Here is a 20897-nt window from a genome sequence, read left to right on the forward strand (position 1 = left end):
ATCTGGGAAACAAATGCCCTTAGAAAGTAGAGACCAAAACCCAAACTACTGAAGTAAAACAACCTAGAAAACCCTCTGAAAGCTTATTTAGGGGCTGAGACTAAGATGTGAGTCTTCCCAGGTGTCTTTTGCATTTTCATTATCCAGATGAACTGCTCAAGCAGCACTGGAGGGTTTTTCCACAGAATGTACTTGGTGGCTCATTTATTGAGAAAGGCAGGGGGCTCTGAGTTGGTCTGCATGTGTGATAAGAGAGGAGTTTTCTCTGGTTCTTGTTTTGCCTTTTATACAGGGGTGCCCTCCATATCAATCACCATTTTTGCTGGGCTCCAACTGGTATATTGTATGTACATGTGTAGGTTTGTATCTATTTATGTGTAGACTTCAGTGTGATCACAAATATTGACTGTATTAATAAGCTTCAAAAGGTAAAGCATGACAGCTGAGCTGCTATGATACCAGAGAGGAATATCTGTGAGACTTTTGTCAGGAGTCAGCACTTAGGGTAACATCTGTGCCATTGCTGAAGTAGCATAGGGGATGATGGCTTCAGCCCTGTTGGCTTTAGCACAACTGTTTCTGGAACATCTGGTGAAGAAGAACTGAAGTAACCAAAGCTGAAAAGCACAAAAGAACCTTAAGCTGTGTCCTAAATTAATATTAGTCACAAAGCAGCTTTATAACTAATGAAGTGTTAGACACCTAGAAGCCTACTGGATTAAAATGAAAGAGACCATGTATTGGAGAAGAGCAAGATGATGGCATTGAACAGTCATAGAATTTCAAACTGGAAAGAACGAACAAGGATCACAGGATAAAACTGTTTGATCACATGACTATTGGAAATAAACCTCAGGATGAAGAGCATCCTTCAGATATTCCTTGAGCTCTTAGAGGCTTGATGCTATAGGAAGCCTCTTCCAGGACCAACTGTCTTCTTAGTAAAGAATCTTTTCCTAATGTCAAACCTGAGCTTCCCCAGTGCAACTGCATTCCAATTAGTTATGTCCTGCCTCTGGTCCCCAGGGAGAGGAGATCAGCACCTTCCTTCCTCTGCCCCCACAGGTGAGTGTACCTCACTGCCAGGTCCCCCCTCAGCCTCCTCTTCTCCAAGCTGAGCAGGCCAAGTGACCTCACTTAGTCTTGCCCTTGAGGCTTTTCACCTTCTTCTTGATCCCTCTCCTCTGCACACACTCTAATAATTCAATGCCTTTCTTCTATCGAGACACCCAAAATTGCAGATAGTACTTGAGATCTACACCAGGGCAGTGTAGAGAGGGACCATGTTGAGATATCCTGGGTTTCATTGCATGCATTAAACTGCATGGTATTTTTTCTGAATCCTAGGCCAGGATTAGCCATGTCTAGGTAATGTTGCATAGCAGGACAGGTTTTTTACTTTTTTTAGAGCTGGTATAAAATAAGTAATAGGAATAGCAAGGAGACTATATGGTCTGTGTATGTTCTCTGTCTTAGATTTCAGTGCTTGGTGACTTGGGCTAGAGTTTATATTTATGTGTCCTGACTTAACACAGTAATGGCTCTTTCCTGCTAAATAGTGTTTGAGGCTACAAAACATATAAAGCAGTATCAGAATGTTTTCTCATAGGTCATCAGAGAAATATACAAGAGTAGTAAATGCCAACATGACATTCTTCAGTTCGTCTCAGTGTCCTGTGTAAATTTCCAAATACTCAAATCTACAAATTAGTTGCATTTCAGAAAAGAGCATGTACATCAGTAAGGCGAATTTTATTGCTAAAGATACAAAGAATTCAAGAACATTTAGTGCAGACTCTTACAACATTGCTGTTTGTTGATAATAGAGACGTGTGTGTTCTCAGTGCCTGGAGTATAGACACAGAAATAAAACTTGAACTCACATACATTTTTATGTAGATACATGTAAGGAAATATTAATGGATCCTTTAGCTATTTCAGACATAAAATCAAAATGTGCAATATCTGGTAAAACAGGGATTAATGGTTGAAATGAACTCAAATCCATATGAACAAGAGCTCTTGTGTTTCGGCTGTCTTTGCCAAACAGCTGTCTCTCCCTCTTGAAGACATGCCTCCCCAAACCTTTCTCCTCTTGTGGTTGGCACAGACTGCCATTTAATTTTACTCAGCCACAAAAGAACAGAGAAAATCAAATTAAATGCTGCATCCACTGAAGACAATCCCAAACTCTTACTGACTTTTGGGAAAAAGGATTCCCCTGGGGTACATACATCCCTGAAAAGAACTCAGTTACATTCTTAAGAAAAGATCTTTTTGAAATCAAAGAAGAGATGGAGCAGGAAATTGCATGTGGAGTGTGGCATTGTTTGGGGTTGCCTTTATGCAGAGAAATGATGCTTTTGGTAGTGAAACACTGTTGAGGGGTGTAGCTAAGGTAAATGATATCCCTTCTATGTTAGTACATTATATCCATTGTTAGGAAACAAATTGTACCCTGTTTTCCCATTTTAACAGTTGTGCTTTAATGAAGAGAAAAGAACTAACAGTACACTAATGGAATAACATTGTGCTTGTAGCTAAGAGGGAAATACTAAGAGAGCAGATAATTGTTTTAGAATTGTGCTCCTTCAGAAAGGAGGAATCAATAATCAGTGAAGTGGAAAGGGAAGGCCAATTGAAAGGAAAAATAAAAAGTTTGAAACGAAGATGTTGAAGAGTCATGACTGTGATTTAGAGAAAATTTAGTCTGTGATTACATAATCTTTTCCATCTTTTGAACATAATGATGTACTTTCTTTAATTGTTTTGTTTTGACTTTCAGAGATAATGTTCACTTTATTGTTACCATGGCACAATGGACTACTTTGATTTTTTGGGGAAAAAAATTAATTATTTAGGTTTTCTTAACATTAATAATATTTTTCATTGTTTCTCCTTGTGTAAAGAAACTGATTGCTCCCACTGCATAATCCCAGGGGTGTACAAGGCATGAGCATTATTTGTTGAAACTATATGTGAGAAATATATGACCTCCATATGCTGGGAGCACAAGAAATAGGATAGCAACCCCAGAAGAGTCGTCCATCTTCTGTCACTTTTTGTCCAGATTGCCAGTAGAGAGCCAGGGATGAGCCATAGCATCCATGTCTCTGGATTCTCAACAATAAGCTGTTCTGCACCTCACGTTGTAAAGAAGTACAAATGAGCAGAATAAGGGCAGACTTGTGCAGAACACAGTTTGAATATTTAACATGAGGCATGTTTAAAAAGTAAGACAACTTCTTTATTTATTTTTAATGTGTTTATTTCAGAAATAGAAGTCAGATGGTAGCCAGTCAAACCACAAAGGATTTCCCAGAATGATCGCGACTGTGGGTTGGGATGGTTTTTTTCAATTTTATTTAGCAACTAAAACTATGATATTTTAATGTCTAGAAAACGTGGGGGACCCGGGAATTAATATTATTTTGTTCTTCTGGGCATCAGAGGAGAAAGAATTGTATTTGGCAGGTTGATTTATTTAAAAAAAAAAAAAAAAAAAAAAAGGTCATTGTTTATTGCTGCTTCTGTGGCTGGGAATATTAGAGCAAGTTCCATGCAGATGGACTTACCAAGTGACAGGGTTATTTGGGCAGGTGATAAATTGTCCAGAGTAGTTTCAAAATTGCACTTCAGGGAATACTGCCTGGTAAAGAATTGAGTAAGTACTACTCCACATCCAAGAGTCTTTCAAAAACTCCCTGCAGTCTGTTTTCATTGCTTATAGAGCATCTATACAGGACAAGAGCTGTGTAGACAAATAGTTTCTGTAGCTCTGTAAAACCATGACCTGCTCCATTTCCTTCCAAAAGTGATGCTACACACATGCATACCCCACAGACACACAGCAGTTATGCAGCTGGAAAAGTATTTGGGAGATAAAACATTATCTGTCTTGTGGGATGGGGTTGCTTGGAAACTCCTCTTTTTTTTCACCACCTCATTAGAAATAAGAGAGGCTGATAAATAAGAGGGTCTACCATCATTCCCACAAAATACTTCAAGACACTCTGACTCTCTTTATGAAGTGTTCAGCTTACACACTTGATCATAGCACATGGGCAAACCCAGCCAGCTAGAAAAAACAAAGAGCAAATGCAAATCTCCTGGCTCTGTTACAGCATGGACAATGTCAGGAAGGGCAGCCCTGCTGGCAGCAGGCCAGGCTCCTCTGGCACTCCCCACCCCTGTTGCTCTGGGATGTGCCCCAGTGCTGCTTGTTCCATCCTTGTCAACCTGAGGTGCTGTCACCAGTGCTCCTGGTGGCACTGCCCCAGCTGTGCTCAATCTTAGCCCATTTCCATGCATGATGAGCTGGTTTTACATTTATTGGTTCTCCTCCCTCCTGCCACCTCTGTGTTCTCTGTTGTTCTCTTCCTGGGCTATTAGCTGTACCTTTGGAAACACTTGAAGCACCTAGTGCAGGTGCTGCCAAATGCAATGATATAAATACCTCTCCATCCCACTGTCACCCTGCAGTTGTGTCAATACTGTTCTTGCTATTCTTCTTCTTGCTAGTCTCCATCACAGACAGTCACAGAGATGTGATCTGCAGGACAGGGAGCACACAGCATAAACGGCTCCAGGATTTACCCCTCTGGAAACAAAGGAATTCTGTAATTTAGGATTAAGTTAGTAAAAAGAAGATGATTGAAATATCATTGAAAACTTGGAAACTCTGCCATTTTTATTGTAGGTCTTAAAATAATGCTTTTCTTTCTGTGTCCTATTTCCTGGAGTTGAGTGATTTTGCAAATATCTCAGACTTATTACTCCTTTCATTTTTTTTTTTTTTAAATAGCTATTTTAACCACCAATTTCTGAGGGAAGCTTGATAGGCATGCAAATATGAACAGCCCAAAGTGAATCACAGGTTTTTTAGGGTTACCTAAATCACAGTAATACTGGCTTGGATTTGGCAGTGTTGCTACAATGTGGTAGTTGAACTACTGAGCTTTTCATGGTAGCCATTGGGTACAGTAATTCTAAAAAAAGGGTGGAAGAGTTACTTTTTCTGAACTGGAGAATCTTTTATGAATATTTTGTGATATAATATTCATGTTCTCCATTGGAGTGTATAGAAGAAAAAAGAGGGTATGGCACAGGGACAGGGTTTAGAAAAAGTAGAACATGGAATAGATGAACTGAAATTGTACTGCAGGGATGCTCTGGGGAACAAGAATAAGAGAAAGCACAGAAATCAGGCAGAAATTCTCATCTACTTACTGAAAGGAAATAGTTTCCCTCCAGATGTTTAGTACCAGAAAAGTCTGCCTTTAAAAATACAGTAATCTCAACACTAATTTGGAATTGCTTATAATTGACCAAAAAAAAGTAAGAATACTCTTTTCTTTAAGATAATTATGTTCTACTTTTTCAGCAATCTTTTTTTTCTTTTAAATGTAAGCAATATAGAGAAACCAGAAAAAGAAAACATCAAGATGCTTAGAGCTATAAAATATAAGGACTAGACAGAAACCAACTGATGGAGAAGGAAAAAAGTTGATTGCAGCCTGTATTGTAGAGGAATGCATTCAATCAGCAGGAAGAAAGTTGTTGTAACAGCAATGGAAGTGGAATTGAAGATAAAACTATCAAATATCCCAAAGGAAATGTTCAAAAGTGTTCCTTCTGTTTGAGGAAGAATTAAAAAAGAAGGGGCACATGGGATAATTCAAGGAAGAAGAGTATGTTTACTTCATGTTCTCAGTCTGCAGTTTTGCTTCACCACATCTTCTCCCTTGGCTGCCAAACCATCGCGTGTGAGTTCTGCTGCTGCTCACGAGCCAGTGTGATCCCAGCTGGGCTTTGGAGACAGCAGAGAAAGAAGAAACAGGCCACTGCAAAATGGCTGTGCGGGGGTTAGCATGCTAATCCCCCTCTGAAGCCAAAAGTGGAATGCCTTTGGTTGAAAAGGAGTGTGCAGTGAGAGGTGGTTTGGTCTGTGCTCGGTGTTTCGGCACAGCGCTGACCCGCGGTGCCCAGGGAGAGCCAGCACCAGCACCAGCCCCCACTGAGGCTGATTTAATTGCTGCTGCTCTTGAAACAAGCTGGAACTGGAGGTGGGGGCCAGAGGGTTAAAGGCTGCATGAGTGGCTCCTGAAAGCAGATGAAATTCTGTCACTTTTGTAGATAATAAGCTGTAAGAAAACAGCCTAAATTGCTGAGCCTTCAGTGTTGTGGTCGGGGTAGGATATCTACCAAAAAGAGCTCACTGTTTTTTGTTGGTTGCTGAACCTGTAAGGTTTGCAGAACACAGGATGGAGCAGGTAGTTCTGTGGAGCAACACACAGCTGATTTTTCTGATGTCCATGTGGATCCACTGGGAAAAGCTGCAGTCAATCCCACAGACAATCCCTGGCAGTAGATCCGTGCAAGAGCACAGGGAATGAGTGCATAGAAGGTTGTTCCTGTTAACAAGTGCAGGCTGGACTTAAATACTGATCTGTAGGAGATCTGGCAACAAAATCTAGAAATGATCAGTGAAAATGTTGATACATGAAATTAAAATAATTGAGAAGGCAGAGGTTTTCCTGGGAGAAGCAATGGTGTGGTTGTACAACATAAATGGCCAACTGAAAGCATACATTGAAGCAGCCTTAGTTGTGCAAAAGATGTTTATTTGTGTAGTGTTTGATGACAGATCACTCAAGACTTGGTTGTCACATAAAATCTGACTGGAATGAAATGTTCAGACCAAGTCTCTGTAGAGGCACCTCAGATTAACTGGAGTGACTCCAGTGTCAGCAAGAGCTCTGGTAGGGAACCAGAGTCAGCTTTTGGAAAGTGCAGCTTAGTGGATATGTCTTTTTCCATTATTCCCATTAGGCATTGTGCTTAATGAGGTTAACTAGTTAAAAAAAAAAAAAAAGTTACTAAATTTGAACTTTTCTTTGAGATATTGTATTATATCAACACCATGAGAAGAACTTACACATTAGGCTTGCTATACACTAACAGTTTTCCTTTTCATACAGTTTTCTTTTTCAAAACACCTCAGAATAATAAAATAAGCACGTTAAAAATTTTAATTATTTGATATTAACTTATTTTATCAAAAAACAATGGAAAAAGTCTAGATACAATGGCCCCTCATCAGCCTTTCATTGTTAAAGCTGATAGCATTAAAATGTAAAATCTAAGTTGGTTCTGTGTTGAATGCAGAAAAATTTTAGCAAGTGTCAATTTGCAATAGATAAAAAATAGGTAACATGTATATCTATTTTTCTTTTTTTTTTTTTCTCAATCTCTCACTTTTTAAGCTCACAGGATATCTGTAGAGACTTTTTGAGTATTAAGGGCTGTGAGCAAAACATGCTTGTGTGCATGCAAGCATAATCTCAATTTTTCTAATGATTATAGCCATGTATTTATCAGTTGTTGAACACAGAAAAATAGGATAATTCAGCACATGAATAATTCAGCTCAAAGAAGTTTTATGTACTGTACCAAACTAAATAATCGTAATATCTTTGAAGAGAAATTATCATATACGAATTTCCAGAGCAATTTCTTTAAAATGTTGGTTGTTTTTTTTTGTTGTTGTTGTTGTTTTTTGTTTTGTTTTGTTTTGGTTTTTTTTTTTTTTTTTGCTGTATGTTGGTTTTTATCAGGCAACTGAATTCTTAAATTCTGCTGGTGATTTTTGAGGCAAATTCTTAAGATTATGATTCTGGTGTGTTCTTTGTATCTGCCCAGGAATTTTTTTTTTTTTTTTTTTAAATAAACCTTTACAACTCTAAAAGATGTCCTGTCTGTGATTTTGAGTGGCAGGAAGATTTAAACTATAGACTTCATTTGCACCTCCCACAAAAAAGGTTTTCTATAATTAATTTCATTCAATTCACCATATAATTTTTAGAATACTTTGTCAATATTATGAAGCATTGACTTAGATCACAAATTACTGATTCCTTCCTGGAAGAATAATTTATTTACATATGTACTTTTAGATTTTATTTCCTGGATTTTTATGCCTCTGTGTTAGTATGATATATAAGCAAATTAAATGTATTTGCTATTACAAGAACTTCATAGGAACAAATGGATTTCATTTAGAGCCTTAAGCATTCAACTGATGAACAGTTCCATATTTCACACAATATTGTGCAATAATCAACAATCTTAAATTGTGCTGATAGTGTTGGAGGCTTGAAACTATTGGCCTATGATCTCTTCAATTAAATAACTATCAAAAGTAAAATTCAAATTCCAATATGGTATGGAATTTTATTTATTTTAGTTACAGCTTAAATCTATTCTTAGCAACCCAAATCTATAAACATTGAAACAACTGTGCCTCATAAAGCAATATTTCTTGAGCTTCTTAAAAGAAAGGTATGGCATGCTATCAAAAGAAAGCATTTAGAAGCAGTTTCATCTCAGAACTTTTATTTCACAGGAAATTTAACGTGATTACTTTAATTTTCAATGCCTTACCATTATTACCATGTTTGGAAGATTAACCTCATCAGCTTCAGAAAGACACCAGCTTTAATTCCCCAGAAAAAATATTCTTCATTATTTCTGCTGTTTCCAATGAGATCATTACACTGCCATATTGCAATTAGGACAATTGATTTGAAGCTCAGCTATGTGGCAATGTGAGCTGGGGAGAAGGCATCATGTAAAAAGAGCTGTGGTTAATGAACCATCCCCTTGAATCTCAAAGTGATGCTTTTAGGAGGAGTTGGGATCATACAAGAGAAAACTTTTTATGGCTTTTCTACACACACTTTCCTTTGCTTCCCAAACCCACATCTGCTGAGACATGTGACATACAGATCTAGTGAAAAACAATAGTTTCATACAAGATACATTTTTGTGAATGTGAAAAATTCCAAGTTTCTGTGTACATCCAATCTTTTGGCACTTCATCTACTATGAAAAAATATCTGATTTCATTTGGTATTCACAGAGATGGGAAGATAAAAATATTACTACCCTAAAAAAAATTTAAAAGAAGGTCAGGAAAATACTGAGATTGAAAGAAGTCGGTTCCATGTGTCCATTTGTACAATGATGATTGCAGAAGTATTTATAGATGATAAAAAGCATTGTAGCTGCTTTGTGTTTATTCATTTTGATTGAATTGCACTGTTTGATCCAGGGGCCTGAGGACTGGGTCATTTCCCACCCATTTGAGTGTAAGGTACAGTCAGGGCACTGCTCTGTTCTCTCTCCTAAATACCTGTCTCTGAGGAAAAGACCTAGTGTGCTGAGGGTAGAGTGCAATTGCCATCAAAGTTACGCATTAAAAATGAAAATAAAAATGGGTTCAGGGTTTGAGAGACTTGAATGATCAAAAATATTGTGGAATAATTTTATCAGGCATACATTTCTTTGTGAAGACTTTGGTATTTCCTAAGGTTCTCCCTCCATTGTCTTGGCATTTAGATATATTTTTGTTGCAGATTTTTTGGTAAATTAAGTCTGGTATTTATTGCTTGCTTTAGATTCACTAAGGATGAAAACTGCTTGTTTAAATGTGTTAAAACTGGGGAACATATACTTCAGACTCTGGTATTAATTTATAAAAATGCAGGTATCTGCTATTTGAAAAGCTGTAGGCAGTGATATTTTTTAGGATTCGCATTGCTTGTTCAACTGCCTTTTTAGAATATTGGGAATCCCTGCCTTGGCAAAGACTGAAGGGGAATCAGTTATTTCTCTTCTCTTGTTGCTGTCAAAGTACATCTTCCCTTTAATAAAAGAAACAGTTCCTCTTGCTCAGCTAGTGAGAAAAATCTTATATGATATTTTGAGCCATTTAGAGACTGGCTATATCTCCTACTTACCTTCTTTTTAAGATATAAACAATTATGAAAGATAAATGTCCCTGCTAGCTCAGCTCCACACTCAGAGGTCTCCAGTTTGAGTTCAGTGATGCTGTCAGTGGAAATATTTGACCCATCAAGAAGCTTGAGCTTCAGGTGATGCTGATAATAAAATGCTGAAGTGGGAACAGACCAACCCTTCAAGCTGCCAAACTCAGTCTCTTTGTTCATGTACAGTTCCATTGTTATTTGCCATCAGGTCACACTCATTTTGGTACTATGACTTAAGGAGAAGAGATACAGCTGAACTTTGTCACAGAGGCAGGCTGTTCATGTTCTGTGTTTATGTCTTTCAGACAGCTGTGAAATGTTTTTGGTTTGTTTTTACTTTGCTTCACTTAAGATAAATGCTTAGTCTAATAAGGTACCTTGTGTCACTAGTGTAAGTCATGAATGAGACCTCCACCTCTGTAGAAACAAGTGAGAATTAGCAGTGGTGATTTTATTTCTGAATCCTGACTCCTTTGTCACTTGCTTGCTTTTTTTGTTGTAGAGATTAAGTGACTGCTCCTCTCTATTTAGATGTCAAGACAGGTCCCACACATTTATCAGGAAATGATAAAAACCACACATTCTGAGAGTGAAGTCATGCCCTCTGTGTGAGAGTTAATATTTAGTATGGCATTGGCCAATTTACAGAATTTAAATATGTACTTTCAGAATTTATTTCAGAATTTATATATGGTAAATAAATATTGCAGAATTTATATATATGGTAAATAAATATTACTTCCTGGTTATTTGTGACCTTTTCAAGTCTTGCCTAAATGTTCCTTCAGTAAAGTAGTTATATTAATCCTTTCAGGTTTAACCTGTCACATTTCTGGCTTTTTGTGCTGCTCTTTTTGATCAGCAGAAGCTGGCTTCTATTTGTACATTTCCTTGAATTGGAATAAATGGGACTTGTATTATAAAACCTAATGTCAGACTGACTCCATCTAGAAAGTAACAAATTTTAAAGGTCACATAAAATAGGCCATTCTCAGCTCTTTTTTTCTGAGTATGTTTGATTAAAAATAGTTTGCTCTGTTTATTAAATCACTGGTGTTTTCCCTTCAGGGCCAACTAAAGCAGAAGCAGATCTTTGCACTTGTTGCCAGCTTAAGATCACATATACAATTGGATTAGATAATGCTATATACCTTTTCCCACTACTGAATTATCAATGATGAATTATTTATCATAAAATAACCACACATATCAGGAGTCAGTTGAGTGTAAAATGTTACCCTGAGGGCATACCCAGGCATTTCAATCAATGTGTGTTTACATCTGCTTGTGCAGACGTATTTTCAGTGTAGATAACCTGCAGCCTTTAGAGAAACTGGCTTTGGTAGGAGTTGAATCAGACTGGTGGTATCCTAAGTGATATTTATGAAGAATACCTTTTGAAGTCAATTTGTCGAATATGAAAGAGATAAAGACAAAAGCCTATGGTTGGCTTTCATTGTTTACAGAAGATCAAGAGATGGATGCTCAAAAAGAGGCACTGTGGTCTTCCTTTTGTATTATTTAATTTCCAGGGTAGCTTTGCTGCAACTACTATCTTAAAAGTAAACATTCAGATAGGATAATTCAGGTCCTATGGTTTATAATCTCTGTTTGGTTGGTGCTCTGGGGGATAAACCTAATAATTTTAGGTTGACACAGAGACTCAATCAATAAAACCCTAGTCACTTTTATAACTGTTATTTCGCCCTGCAGTCTAGCTTGGGGTTCCACTGCTGCACACGTGCAGCTCTCTTGTTTTCCTCACTGTGGCTGTTTAACATTCCAGACTCCACACAGCTCACCTGGTGCAAGTGCCATTTCATGTTGTCCAAGGCCTGTTGCAGATCTCCACTTGAGGACTAAACCCAATATAGTTTTGTGATGCTAAGCACCTGTAGTACTTCCGAGAAGTGGAAGAAGTGTCTGCATGAACTGAATGATGGGACATTTAGATACATTTTTCTAGAAGATTCTGAAGTTTTTTCCTCCATTTAGTCAGAATTAAATTCTGATGATTTATATAAATTAATTTTTATATAAACTGAACCTAAAAATCAAAGGCAGAGGAATAACCATCCCTGGAAGTGTTCAAGAAGCAATGGATGTGGCACTTACTGCCATGGACTAGGTGGCAAAGTAGTGTTCAATGAAAATTTAGACTTTCTGATCTTGGAGGCTTTTTCCAACTTTTTCATGCTTCTATGATAGCATGATTCTGAACTAAACTAAAAATCACAGCTGAACAAATATTACATACCAATTATCAGAAGAGGTAATCTGTGCATTCCATGACAGCAGCTTTTGTGTTCACTTGGTTAAAATATACATGTGCTATTAACTTAATATGACAGCCTTCAAATGTTATTAATGCATGTGGGCTGGTAAGACTGGAACAGTTTTTCCACCTCAGGCTCAGAAATCAAAGTTAGCAGGACCAGTTTCATGTATATACTCCATTATAAATGTGAGGAAGGAATAGTCTGCTTTTGCTTCTCATGTGGGAATAAAAAGAGTCATTAATAAAGTGTGAGTGAAAACTGGGAAAAAACATGTGAAGTCTCACTTCTTCTGCAATTTCTTGTTCTCTGTGAGCAATATGCCACAATAATGGAAACTGTTAATCTGTGGTTTCATTTCAGCCATTGCCAGATGCATTGTCAGTTATTCAGGAAAAAATTTAAGGTTTCCAGGCTATTGATAAAAGCTTGTAAAATTAATAAAGAGACTATGAGTTTTTAAAAGTGACTTCACAGACTAAATATTTTATTAAACATTTTTAAGTATATGGAAACGATGGAAATTGGCAGTGCTGTAAAAAACACAGACAAACATAACAAAAACTATGATGTGTTATTGAAATGAAGCTGAGTAGTAACGAAAAAGGTGAAATATGTATGAAATCTTTCCTATTACGTGAAACAAAACTCTAGGAAGAGTTAGTTCTCAGGAAAATTATAATTTTTTTGTCATGTGTAGTAATCTTAAGTAATTCTAGTAGTTTTTTTAGAAATGTGTTGTCCAAAACTTACACACTTTCTGGTTAAACTGAATATTTAGGTATGAAATTAGGAATCTATATCAAGTGGCTATATTTCTAAATGTATTTTACAGTTGTAATTTCCTCTTATTTACATGGCATTTTTGCATAGTAAATGTTTAATGATGACCAAGCATTTATATTTAATTATATGAGTGAGGGGCTTAGGGGCTTAAATTTAGTTGTGTGCTAATGTTTGAATGATTTTTGTTCTGAATAGTATCTTGTTAAAAAAATTGCTGAAACAGAGAGATTTGAGCACCCACAGTGGCTCTGCAAAATGAAGGTAAATTGATTTGTGGTCTTATATTTCTTTCTATTCCACTGAAGGACCTGGAGGGGCTGATGGGCAAGTCACCATTTCCTCAAGTGAATGGCATTAGTTTCCTGTCCTCCAGTTTATCTCTGAGAAAGCTACACCTCATATATTTCTTAGGAGTTTTAATGAAGCTCATTATATATAGCAATATAGGAATTGTAATTTGTGATTACATTAAAAGAGCTATAAAAATATGGCTTCTGTTACTGCTCTTGTTTCCTTGTATCACAATCAATTCCTAAATGGAAGAACATTAAACATGCAATATATGACTTCAGTCTACACAGCATTTTGGCTATTAGTTAAAAAAATCAACACATCCCACCCCTCGCACCTCCCAGGTGTAAATATGTCAATGCAACACTACAGGCAAATATTGTTTACATTGTACAATGTATGCTTGCTGTATTTAATTTTTTTTTCCAACCAAACACCTATTTCCAGAAGTTCTTTTTAAAAAAAAAAAATGTCACTTGTTACTTGCTGGAGAGTGGATATGCAGAGATTTTTTAGAATGTTTTTCCAACATTTGCTTAAGATTTTTCTGTTGAAGTTACCTTCTTTAACACAGAGGCACCACAATTATTAGGATAGACTACACAAATATTAGTCTATATAGGCAACAGGTAAGTGATAAAATAATAGAATGCTTAAAAGTTGATAAAAAGTTACCACATTGTGCAGTGCAGATTATATCCTGGATATGTTCAAGCATTTTTAACATTGAACACTAAGCTTCATAGAAGCTATTTCTGGAGCAAACAGTTCCAGAAATTACGGAAGTTTGCAGTGGTGCACACGGACTGTTGGCAGTCATTTCCTTTGATGGATTTGGATTTGTACAAGGTTTCCAACATTCTTGCAGTATGTGACCATTTTGGCAGAGGCACATTGATAATGCAAAGGCTTTGAAGATAACAGTGATAAAATAGTCCTTGAGAGGCCTAAACCCAGCACCACAGTGCCTAAGCCCATAGTTGCAGCAGCAGGATGAGGATTTGGGAGCCTTGGGTATAAGAGACTGCTAGGCTTTGGACTCTGGAGAGTTTTGCCAGTCAGGGCTTGCCCTGGTTCTCTTACAGTGAAGCCTAATGGGAAACTTGAGGGAAAACTTCCCACACTTTTCATGTGATCAGAAATTATCTGCTCTTTGCAGTTGCAATATAGGAACCATGTAGAGGAAGTACAACCTAAATGACAGCTAATGTTCCAAACCAGTAGTAATCCTTGCTATTTTTCCCAGATTTTCAAAATAAAATAATTTCAGTGCACACATCCACTATTTTGGTTCATAACAGCTACTGAAACCGAAGCTATTGAAATAGCTGTAATATAAATGCATTGCTTAGCAAGAAACATGTGTAATAGTGACACTTTATTTCCATCTATAGTATCTCCTATATATTATCAGTGTTATCTTCTCAATTTTGACAGCAGCTAGATGGTATTTGGATAGGCTTTATGTTACTACCTTCTATTTCCAGTGACTGCTGGACTGGAATTTGGAATACGTTCTCTTTAAATCCCCTAGACTGAAAATCACGTTTTGTACGTAGTGTTAGTGTCCAAGATATGTTTCTGATATGCAGGGTTTGAGTTTTGTGATTCAGAATAAAGACTGCCATTTTCAAACAACAACCAACTCCCATGAACAGAAAGTTAAAGACACCATAATGTGCTCTCCATATTTGTATTTGCTCTCGTTTGCAATGTGGGTACTTCATCTCTGCTATAAGTTTAGATATGTAAAAGTTAAGGCACAAATTTTCATCCTTTATGTGCGAATTTTTTTATTTAAAAATGCAAAATGTCATGTACCAATGTGCTCATATATCTCTAGCAATCTGATGTTTTCAGCCCTAAATCCTCTAGTTTCTATGTCTAGCCACACTATTAAAGAGTATTTTATACTTAAAATTCCTTGAAACACCAACTGGACATTCTTCAGCTTCTAAATATAACTCCTGCATAGTGATAATTATGCATATTACAACCAAGGGTCAGGTGTGTCAGTATGGTTCTTTGCTGAAATTAATGTGCTCAAATTAATGATCCTGCCTCAGCTTTTTTAGAAGTTCAGGATGACATGTCTTTTCCTTAAACCTGCCTGATGAGAATTAAATGAGTTTCATTTCTGATTTTCAACATGTGCATCACCTGTAATTTTTGTCTGCAGATTTTCCACATGACGTATGATCTGGCCAGTGCAGTGGTGAGAATCTTTAATCTGATTGGAATGATGCTTCTGCTGTGCCACTGGGATGGTTGTCTACAGTTTTTAGTACCATTACTCCAGGATTTCCCACCAGATTGCTGGGTGTCCCTAAACGGTATGGTTGTAAGTATTGTTCATTTTTCATTGTGCTTTCTAAACATTACTTTCCTAAACAGTTAGCTTCAGAATTTAGTGTAAAAACACATGCCTAGTAATATACTGCCCTGCAATTTATTCAAGATTACTTCTATATTTTGTTGGCTCACTTGCTAATGAACTAAAGTTTGTTTTGTATTGACCTCATGGTCAATAAAATGATATTGACTTGTTGTCAGTAAATGAGCCAGAAAATACTTTTAGATTTAAAGTCATTCCAGTTTATTAACCCTTGTTCCCTAAAAAAAGCTACCAAAAGAAATATGGAAACACTCAGTTCACCACTGCTTTCAGTTTAGGCCATAGTTTCAGAATGCCACTGAAGGTAGATTATTGGTGTTAGTTTCATACAATGTTATCCTCAGTTTGTAAACTTCTGAGTCATGTAATGATCCATTGTTCCTAACACACAGATCAAGATTTTTATAAGTAAAATAAGATAAATAGTCTCAGTTGTATGGTGGTTTTCTGTGTAGGAACAGAATGTTCAAGGACAGAATGTGATTGTGTGTTATTTATAAAGACAGGTAATGATTTTCTATTTAAAGGACACTGGATGTGAAAAATATATATATATATATTTATTTTTTTTTATCAAGTCAGATAATGTGGCAGTATATAGAGCATTTTTATAGGAGATACAGTGAAATTGTTGGAAAGGGCCTATAGCCAAAAGAAAAGTCCCCTAGCAGCTCTCTCACTGATAATCTGAAAATATGTGTCTCTCCAGTTTTTGTAATCTTAGGATCCCTAAAACATTACCTTTACTGTAGATGGGCATCTTGCTCAGTGTCACATGTTCCTACTGTAGAACCATAACAGTATTTGTTCCTTTAGAAACATGATACTGCTCATTAATGTGGGAGCTCCTTGGCTAAGACTGTCAGTCATCAGAGTATTTGCAGTCATCAGACAACATCTTTACTGATAACCAGCATGTTTGCTGACACCTCACTGTGCCTGCTTTTCTAAAAAAAATACTGACATATCTTCAAAAATGGGATTGCTGCAATAAAAGTAGGTCACCACAGTGCTGACTGGCACATCCTTCCATTCTCCTGTATTCTGTGTTCTGCTTTCTAACATCTTCCAGTCACATTTACAAAGCATAAATTTTCTACCATCTTTTTAAAGATCTGGATGAAAATCATGCTAGCAAATGAAAGGAGGTCTTGGATTACACTTAATTGAAGTACTCAACTTTTAGAAAACACTAAACCATGAAATTCTCTCTGCTCCTTAAGAGCTACATTCAATCTTAAGAAAGTTGTACACTCTATGGGCATGCTTAGACCCTTCTTTCTGCCTACCCACATTCAGGGTTATTTTTTATGTAAACAATATTCTCTCTCTGCTGTCCACATAAACTTGGAAAGATACTTTCTGAAAGTTGCAGAATTAATCTTTTCTCTTTTTTTTAATCAGCAACTGAATTGTTTATGTTGAATGAACATTGTGGAGAAATTTGAATATAAAGTTCACAGCATAGGCAGTGTTTAGGCCAGTGGCAAGAGAAGGAATGGTGGGCTGTCAGCCTGGAATCAGGAGCATATTTAAAACTGGTATTAGGGAAATAGTGACTTCTATACATGTCATAGCATTACATGACATTTTCTAGTTGTTTTCTAGTCTCTGGGAATTAATTCTTTAACACTAAAAAAGACAGTGAAGTCATCATGGAATATCAGTCCTCTAAAATGATAGCAGAAACAGAAAGAGGTGATCATGATAGTGGTTATCTGCTTTTGTGGTGTATTCAGAGTCTAACTGACATTATTTTATTTTTGGAGTGACTTTGGAGTTTGAAAGGGTTTCATGTTCCTATACTGCAATAATTTTCTCAAGAGGGAAACCTTACTTTTATGTATACTGTAGCGTATAACAGTTTAATCTACTCTGAATTTTAACTTTTGTTACTGAGATGACAGCACGTGGTACTGGGGTTTGGATGCAAAGTGAAATTTTAAACTTATTAATTGTGATCACTGGCTTGAAGACTTATTCAAGCCAATGTGTGCTTAGCCAGAAAAAGTCAGTTTTTCCAAAACGTGAGTCAGTGGTGAGTCAAAGCTTTTGCAGCTCATCTGTTAATAAAGGAAGTGAGGAAGTCAGAAGGGTGACATGGCATCTCCTCAGCTGACACAGCCAAGCCTACTCTTCCAGTCCCTGGTTCCATTCTGTCTTGCACATTAGTTGCTTTAGGCTGCAAAGTGCAAGAACTTTTAAAAGCCTTGTCTTGAAAGCTGTTTCCTCTGTTTGAACTGATACACTTAAGTATCCAAATGCCTTAGGATGCTCATGGTTTTAATATATAAATACTGTAAAGGAAAATAACCTTGATTAAATTTAATGTCACAGAGAAAGAGAAAAATGAATCCAGGTTGCAAGTTGCTTACTACGTCTTTGAACAATGTGACTGGATGCAATTAAAACGAAATAAATTAATTGGATTTTTGTCTTTGAAAGGTTAATAGAAACCTCCTAATGCAACATGAAGGAGACTATAAAATGGAAATCCCTCTCTGTAAAAAGGGGATAAGATCACCACTGGTTAACACTGTACCAACTTACAGCCTAAGTAGTTCAACAAAATTGTTCAGATCCCACTGATATACTCTTTGCCATAAAAATAATTCTGGGCCCATATTATATCTGTACTCTCAGCTTGAACCTCTTGTTAGTTCCTAACATAGGCCCTCACCTTGCAATGAATTGACTGCCAGAGCTGACATCCTCAAGAATATTGGTGTACTGGTCATTAAAATTAAGAACACTGGTAAATGTAATATGAAAGTCAGTAGCAGCTGTTTTCCTCCACCCCACCTTTTATGTCACATTCCAGCCCATCCATTACAGACAAAACAACAGTAAATTACTTATAGGAGGGAATGCAGCTCTTCAATGCCATTTTAGTTTTTTCAACACCAGGATTTTTCAGTTCCTAAAGAAGGTCTTTTCTGAAGAAGTTTCACAGACTTTCTTAGTAATGGTGCCTAATTTCTCCTTGGCTCAGAGAGCCTATTATCTGCAGCTCCCTCTGTAATTTATCCTCAGCTTTCTGGTCTGCATTGCTTTAGACTAGTGTACTTCCATAATGACTGATATACCAAACATTTTTGTCATGCCTCAGAGTTTGAGCCAGAAGTTCCTTAGAAAATTAAGAGTAAAACTTGTAGATAAAAATAGGTACACACAAAAGCAGAAAAGCACAGAGGTCTTCTGCTACAGTCAGTCTATGGAAAACAAGCTTCTGCATTCACTTTCAGGCACAGTAATTGCAAAACCAGTGTGTGGGTCCCAGCTGGTGAACTCACCTAGTCATGTCTTATATGGGAAGGGTTAATAGGCAAGTGCACATGAGAGATGTCACTCTTGCCACTGATGCCATCTGGCCATCTAAACATCACAGCCTGTAATAAAGCCTACCTTGCAGCAGATAATTAACAGCACCTGAAGATTCCCAACCTATATTTTCCTGTCTGTATTTGCAATAATTAGTTGTATGGTTAGGAAGGTACTTACCTGGGCTTTACAGATCTTTTGTTTATAATGTTCCCTTTCTGAGATAAAAGAATAGCAGAGTGGTATAGAATTTAACTCGAATGGTGAGTTTTTTAAAAGCCAAAAGAGATTGTAAAGCTTTTGGAAAGGCCTTACTTTTCTGGCATTTCCCCTGGCAGTCAGCCGATGTTTGCTCAGCAAGAGCCCTTCAGGTACTCTGATTTATTTTGTTATGTCTTTTCCTTTCTGTCCTTGCAGTTGGAATGTTTGTAGCTCTTGGGGTGTTCTAGGATGTATTTAGTAACCTGGGATTTTGCATTGTATTGAGGCCCATTTGTGTCTCATAATTTCCTGAGGGGCAAAGTAAAGCAGATATCAAATCCCTGATGATATCAGCATTGCTAGTAAAAGAATTTGGGAATTTCTGCTGTAGAATCTGGAAGTCTCTCTCATTATAAAATGAATTACTTAGATGAATATTTGATAGAGAAATTCAAAGAGGTTGGTTAGGATTTATAATGCCCTAAGAACTATGCTAACATATATGTAATATATAAAAAAGCTATTTAGTATACCATCCAACACTATAATTTTAATTCCCAACATTCCTTACTAATGAGCACCATTTCCAATTGCACAATCACTTTCTTTTTCTAGTACTGCTTTACTTAGTGGAGCTCAAGTACTTCATTACCGTCATTTTAATGTGTTATTATCCATTAGATTTTGTCTTTTTATAATGCATCAGCTTAGCACCTTCTTCCCTATAGCTGGCAGTTAGGAAATCTAATTTTCTCATGAGATTTTTCTGCATTTGATCATTATGTGATAGTCATCCGTTAGAGCTTCACAAATGTTTTTGAGTACATTTTTATTATTATGAAATATTCTAGAGCCATATTTAAAGCATTAGATTCCTCTGATTTCATTTGCCATCCTGAGCAATAAATACTTATATAAATCAAATCTTATACTGTGTGCTTGAAAGGTATGAACTATGTGGGAATCATCTGATTCCTGGAGGCACTGAGGATCTGATGAGGTATACTTCTATTCTAATGTATTTTTAGTCATATATTTATATTAATATGTGTCTATTTAGTTAGTGCTGTGCTTCTTGGAACTGATAAAAGTGTGAAATTACAAATCAGAGATGGACTGTGATCCAAATTAGTGGGTTTGCTCAAGTCAGATACTCTGTTTACAACACAGTTTGGAAATATGATGGTATTGGTAATAACAATATATAACTGACGTTCTTAGGACTAAGACACACATAATTTTATATCTACAGTGAGTAATTCTATTGCTTCTGTTATGTGCAGCTGTTCAGAATTCAGTTCCTGGTCTCTCCTGCCCTCAGCACTGACCTAGTCACTGAGGTCTGTCTGCTTCTTCCTGCATTAAGATGATGAAGTAATGACCTGTTTCCCTGGTCTGGCATGAAGTGATAGGCCTAAAAATATATTAGCTCAGGAAAAGATATTAATTTCTGTGATTTGACACAAGTAAAAGAAACTGCAGAGGAAAATTTTGTGGATGTGCAGTGCCAAATGACAAGGTAGGTTTAATCTAGACTGAGGATGTGCATTAACTGCAATACCAAAAATTTCTGCCAAGCTAGGGGGGACTAGAGAAACAGGGTATCCGAGGACACTGTTGATTTAATTCAGTGTGTCGTGATCAATGAAGAGGAAAACAAATCAGGTTCTCATTTTTACCACAATTGCTGAAGATCTGGGAAGCCCACACAGGTTTTGACTTAAGCTTTGTTCTGACAGGTTAGCAGGTAGTCTGCTTTTGCAGGCCTAGAATGTAAAGTAGAAATAATTTTAATAA

At 36.7% G+C, this 20897-nt stretch overlaps 1 protein-coding gene across 1 annotated transcript in view; it reads left to right on the plus strand.

The window, feature by feature from the left end:
• Positions 1-20897, plus strand: part of HCN1 (hyperpolarization activated cyclic nucleotide gated potassium channel 1) — a 191075-nt gene that overhangs the window by 85787 nt on the left and 84391 nt on the right. The window contains exon 3 of the mRNA XM_056513653.1: positions 15363-15524. Coding sequence (XP_056369628.1) covers positions 15363-15524 — 162 coding nt within the window. The remainder of the gene's footprint in view (positions 1-15362; positions 15525-20897) is intronic.

The sequence above is a fragment of the Oenanthe melanoleuca genome, chromosome Z (genome assembly GCF_029582105.1).
Source record: "Oenanthe melanoleuca isolate GR-GAL-2019-014 chromosome Z, OMel1.0, whole genome shotgun sequence".
Lineage (NCBI taxonomy): Eukaryota > Metazoa > Chordata > Aves > Passeriformes > Muscicapidae > Oenanthe > Oenanthe melanoleuca.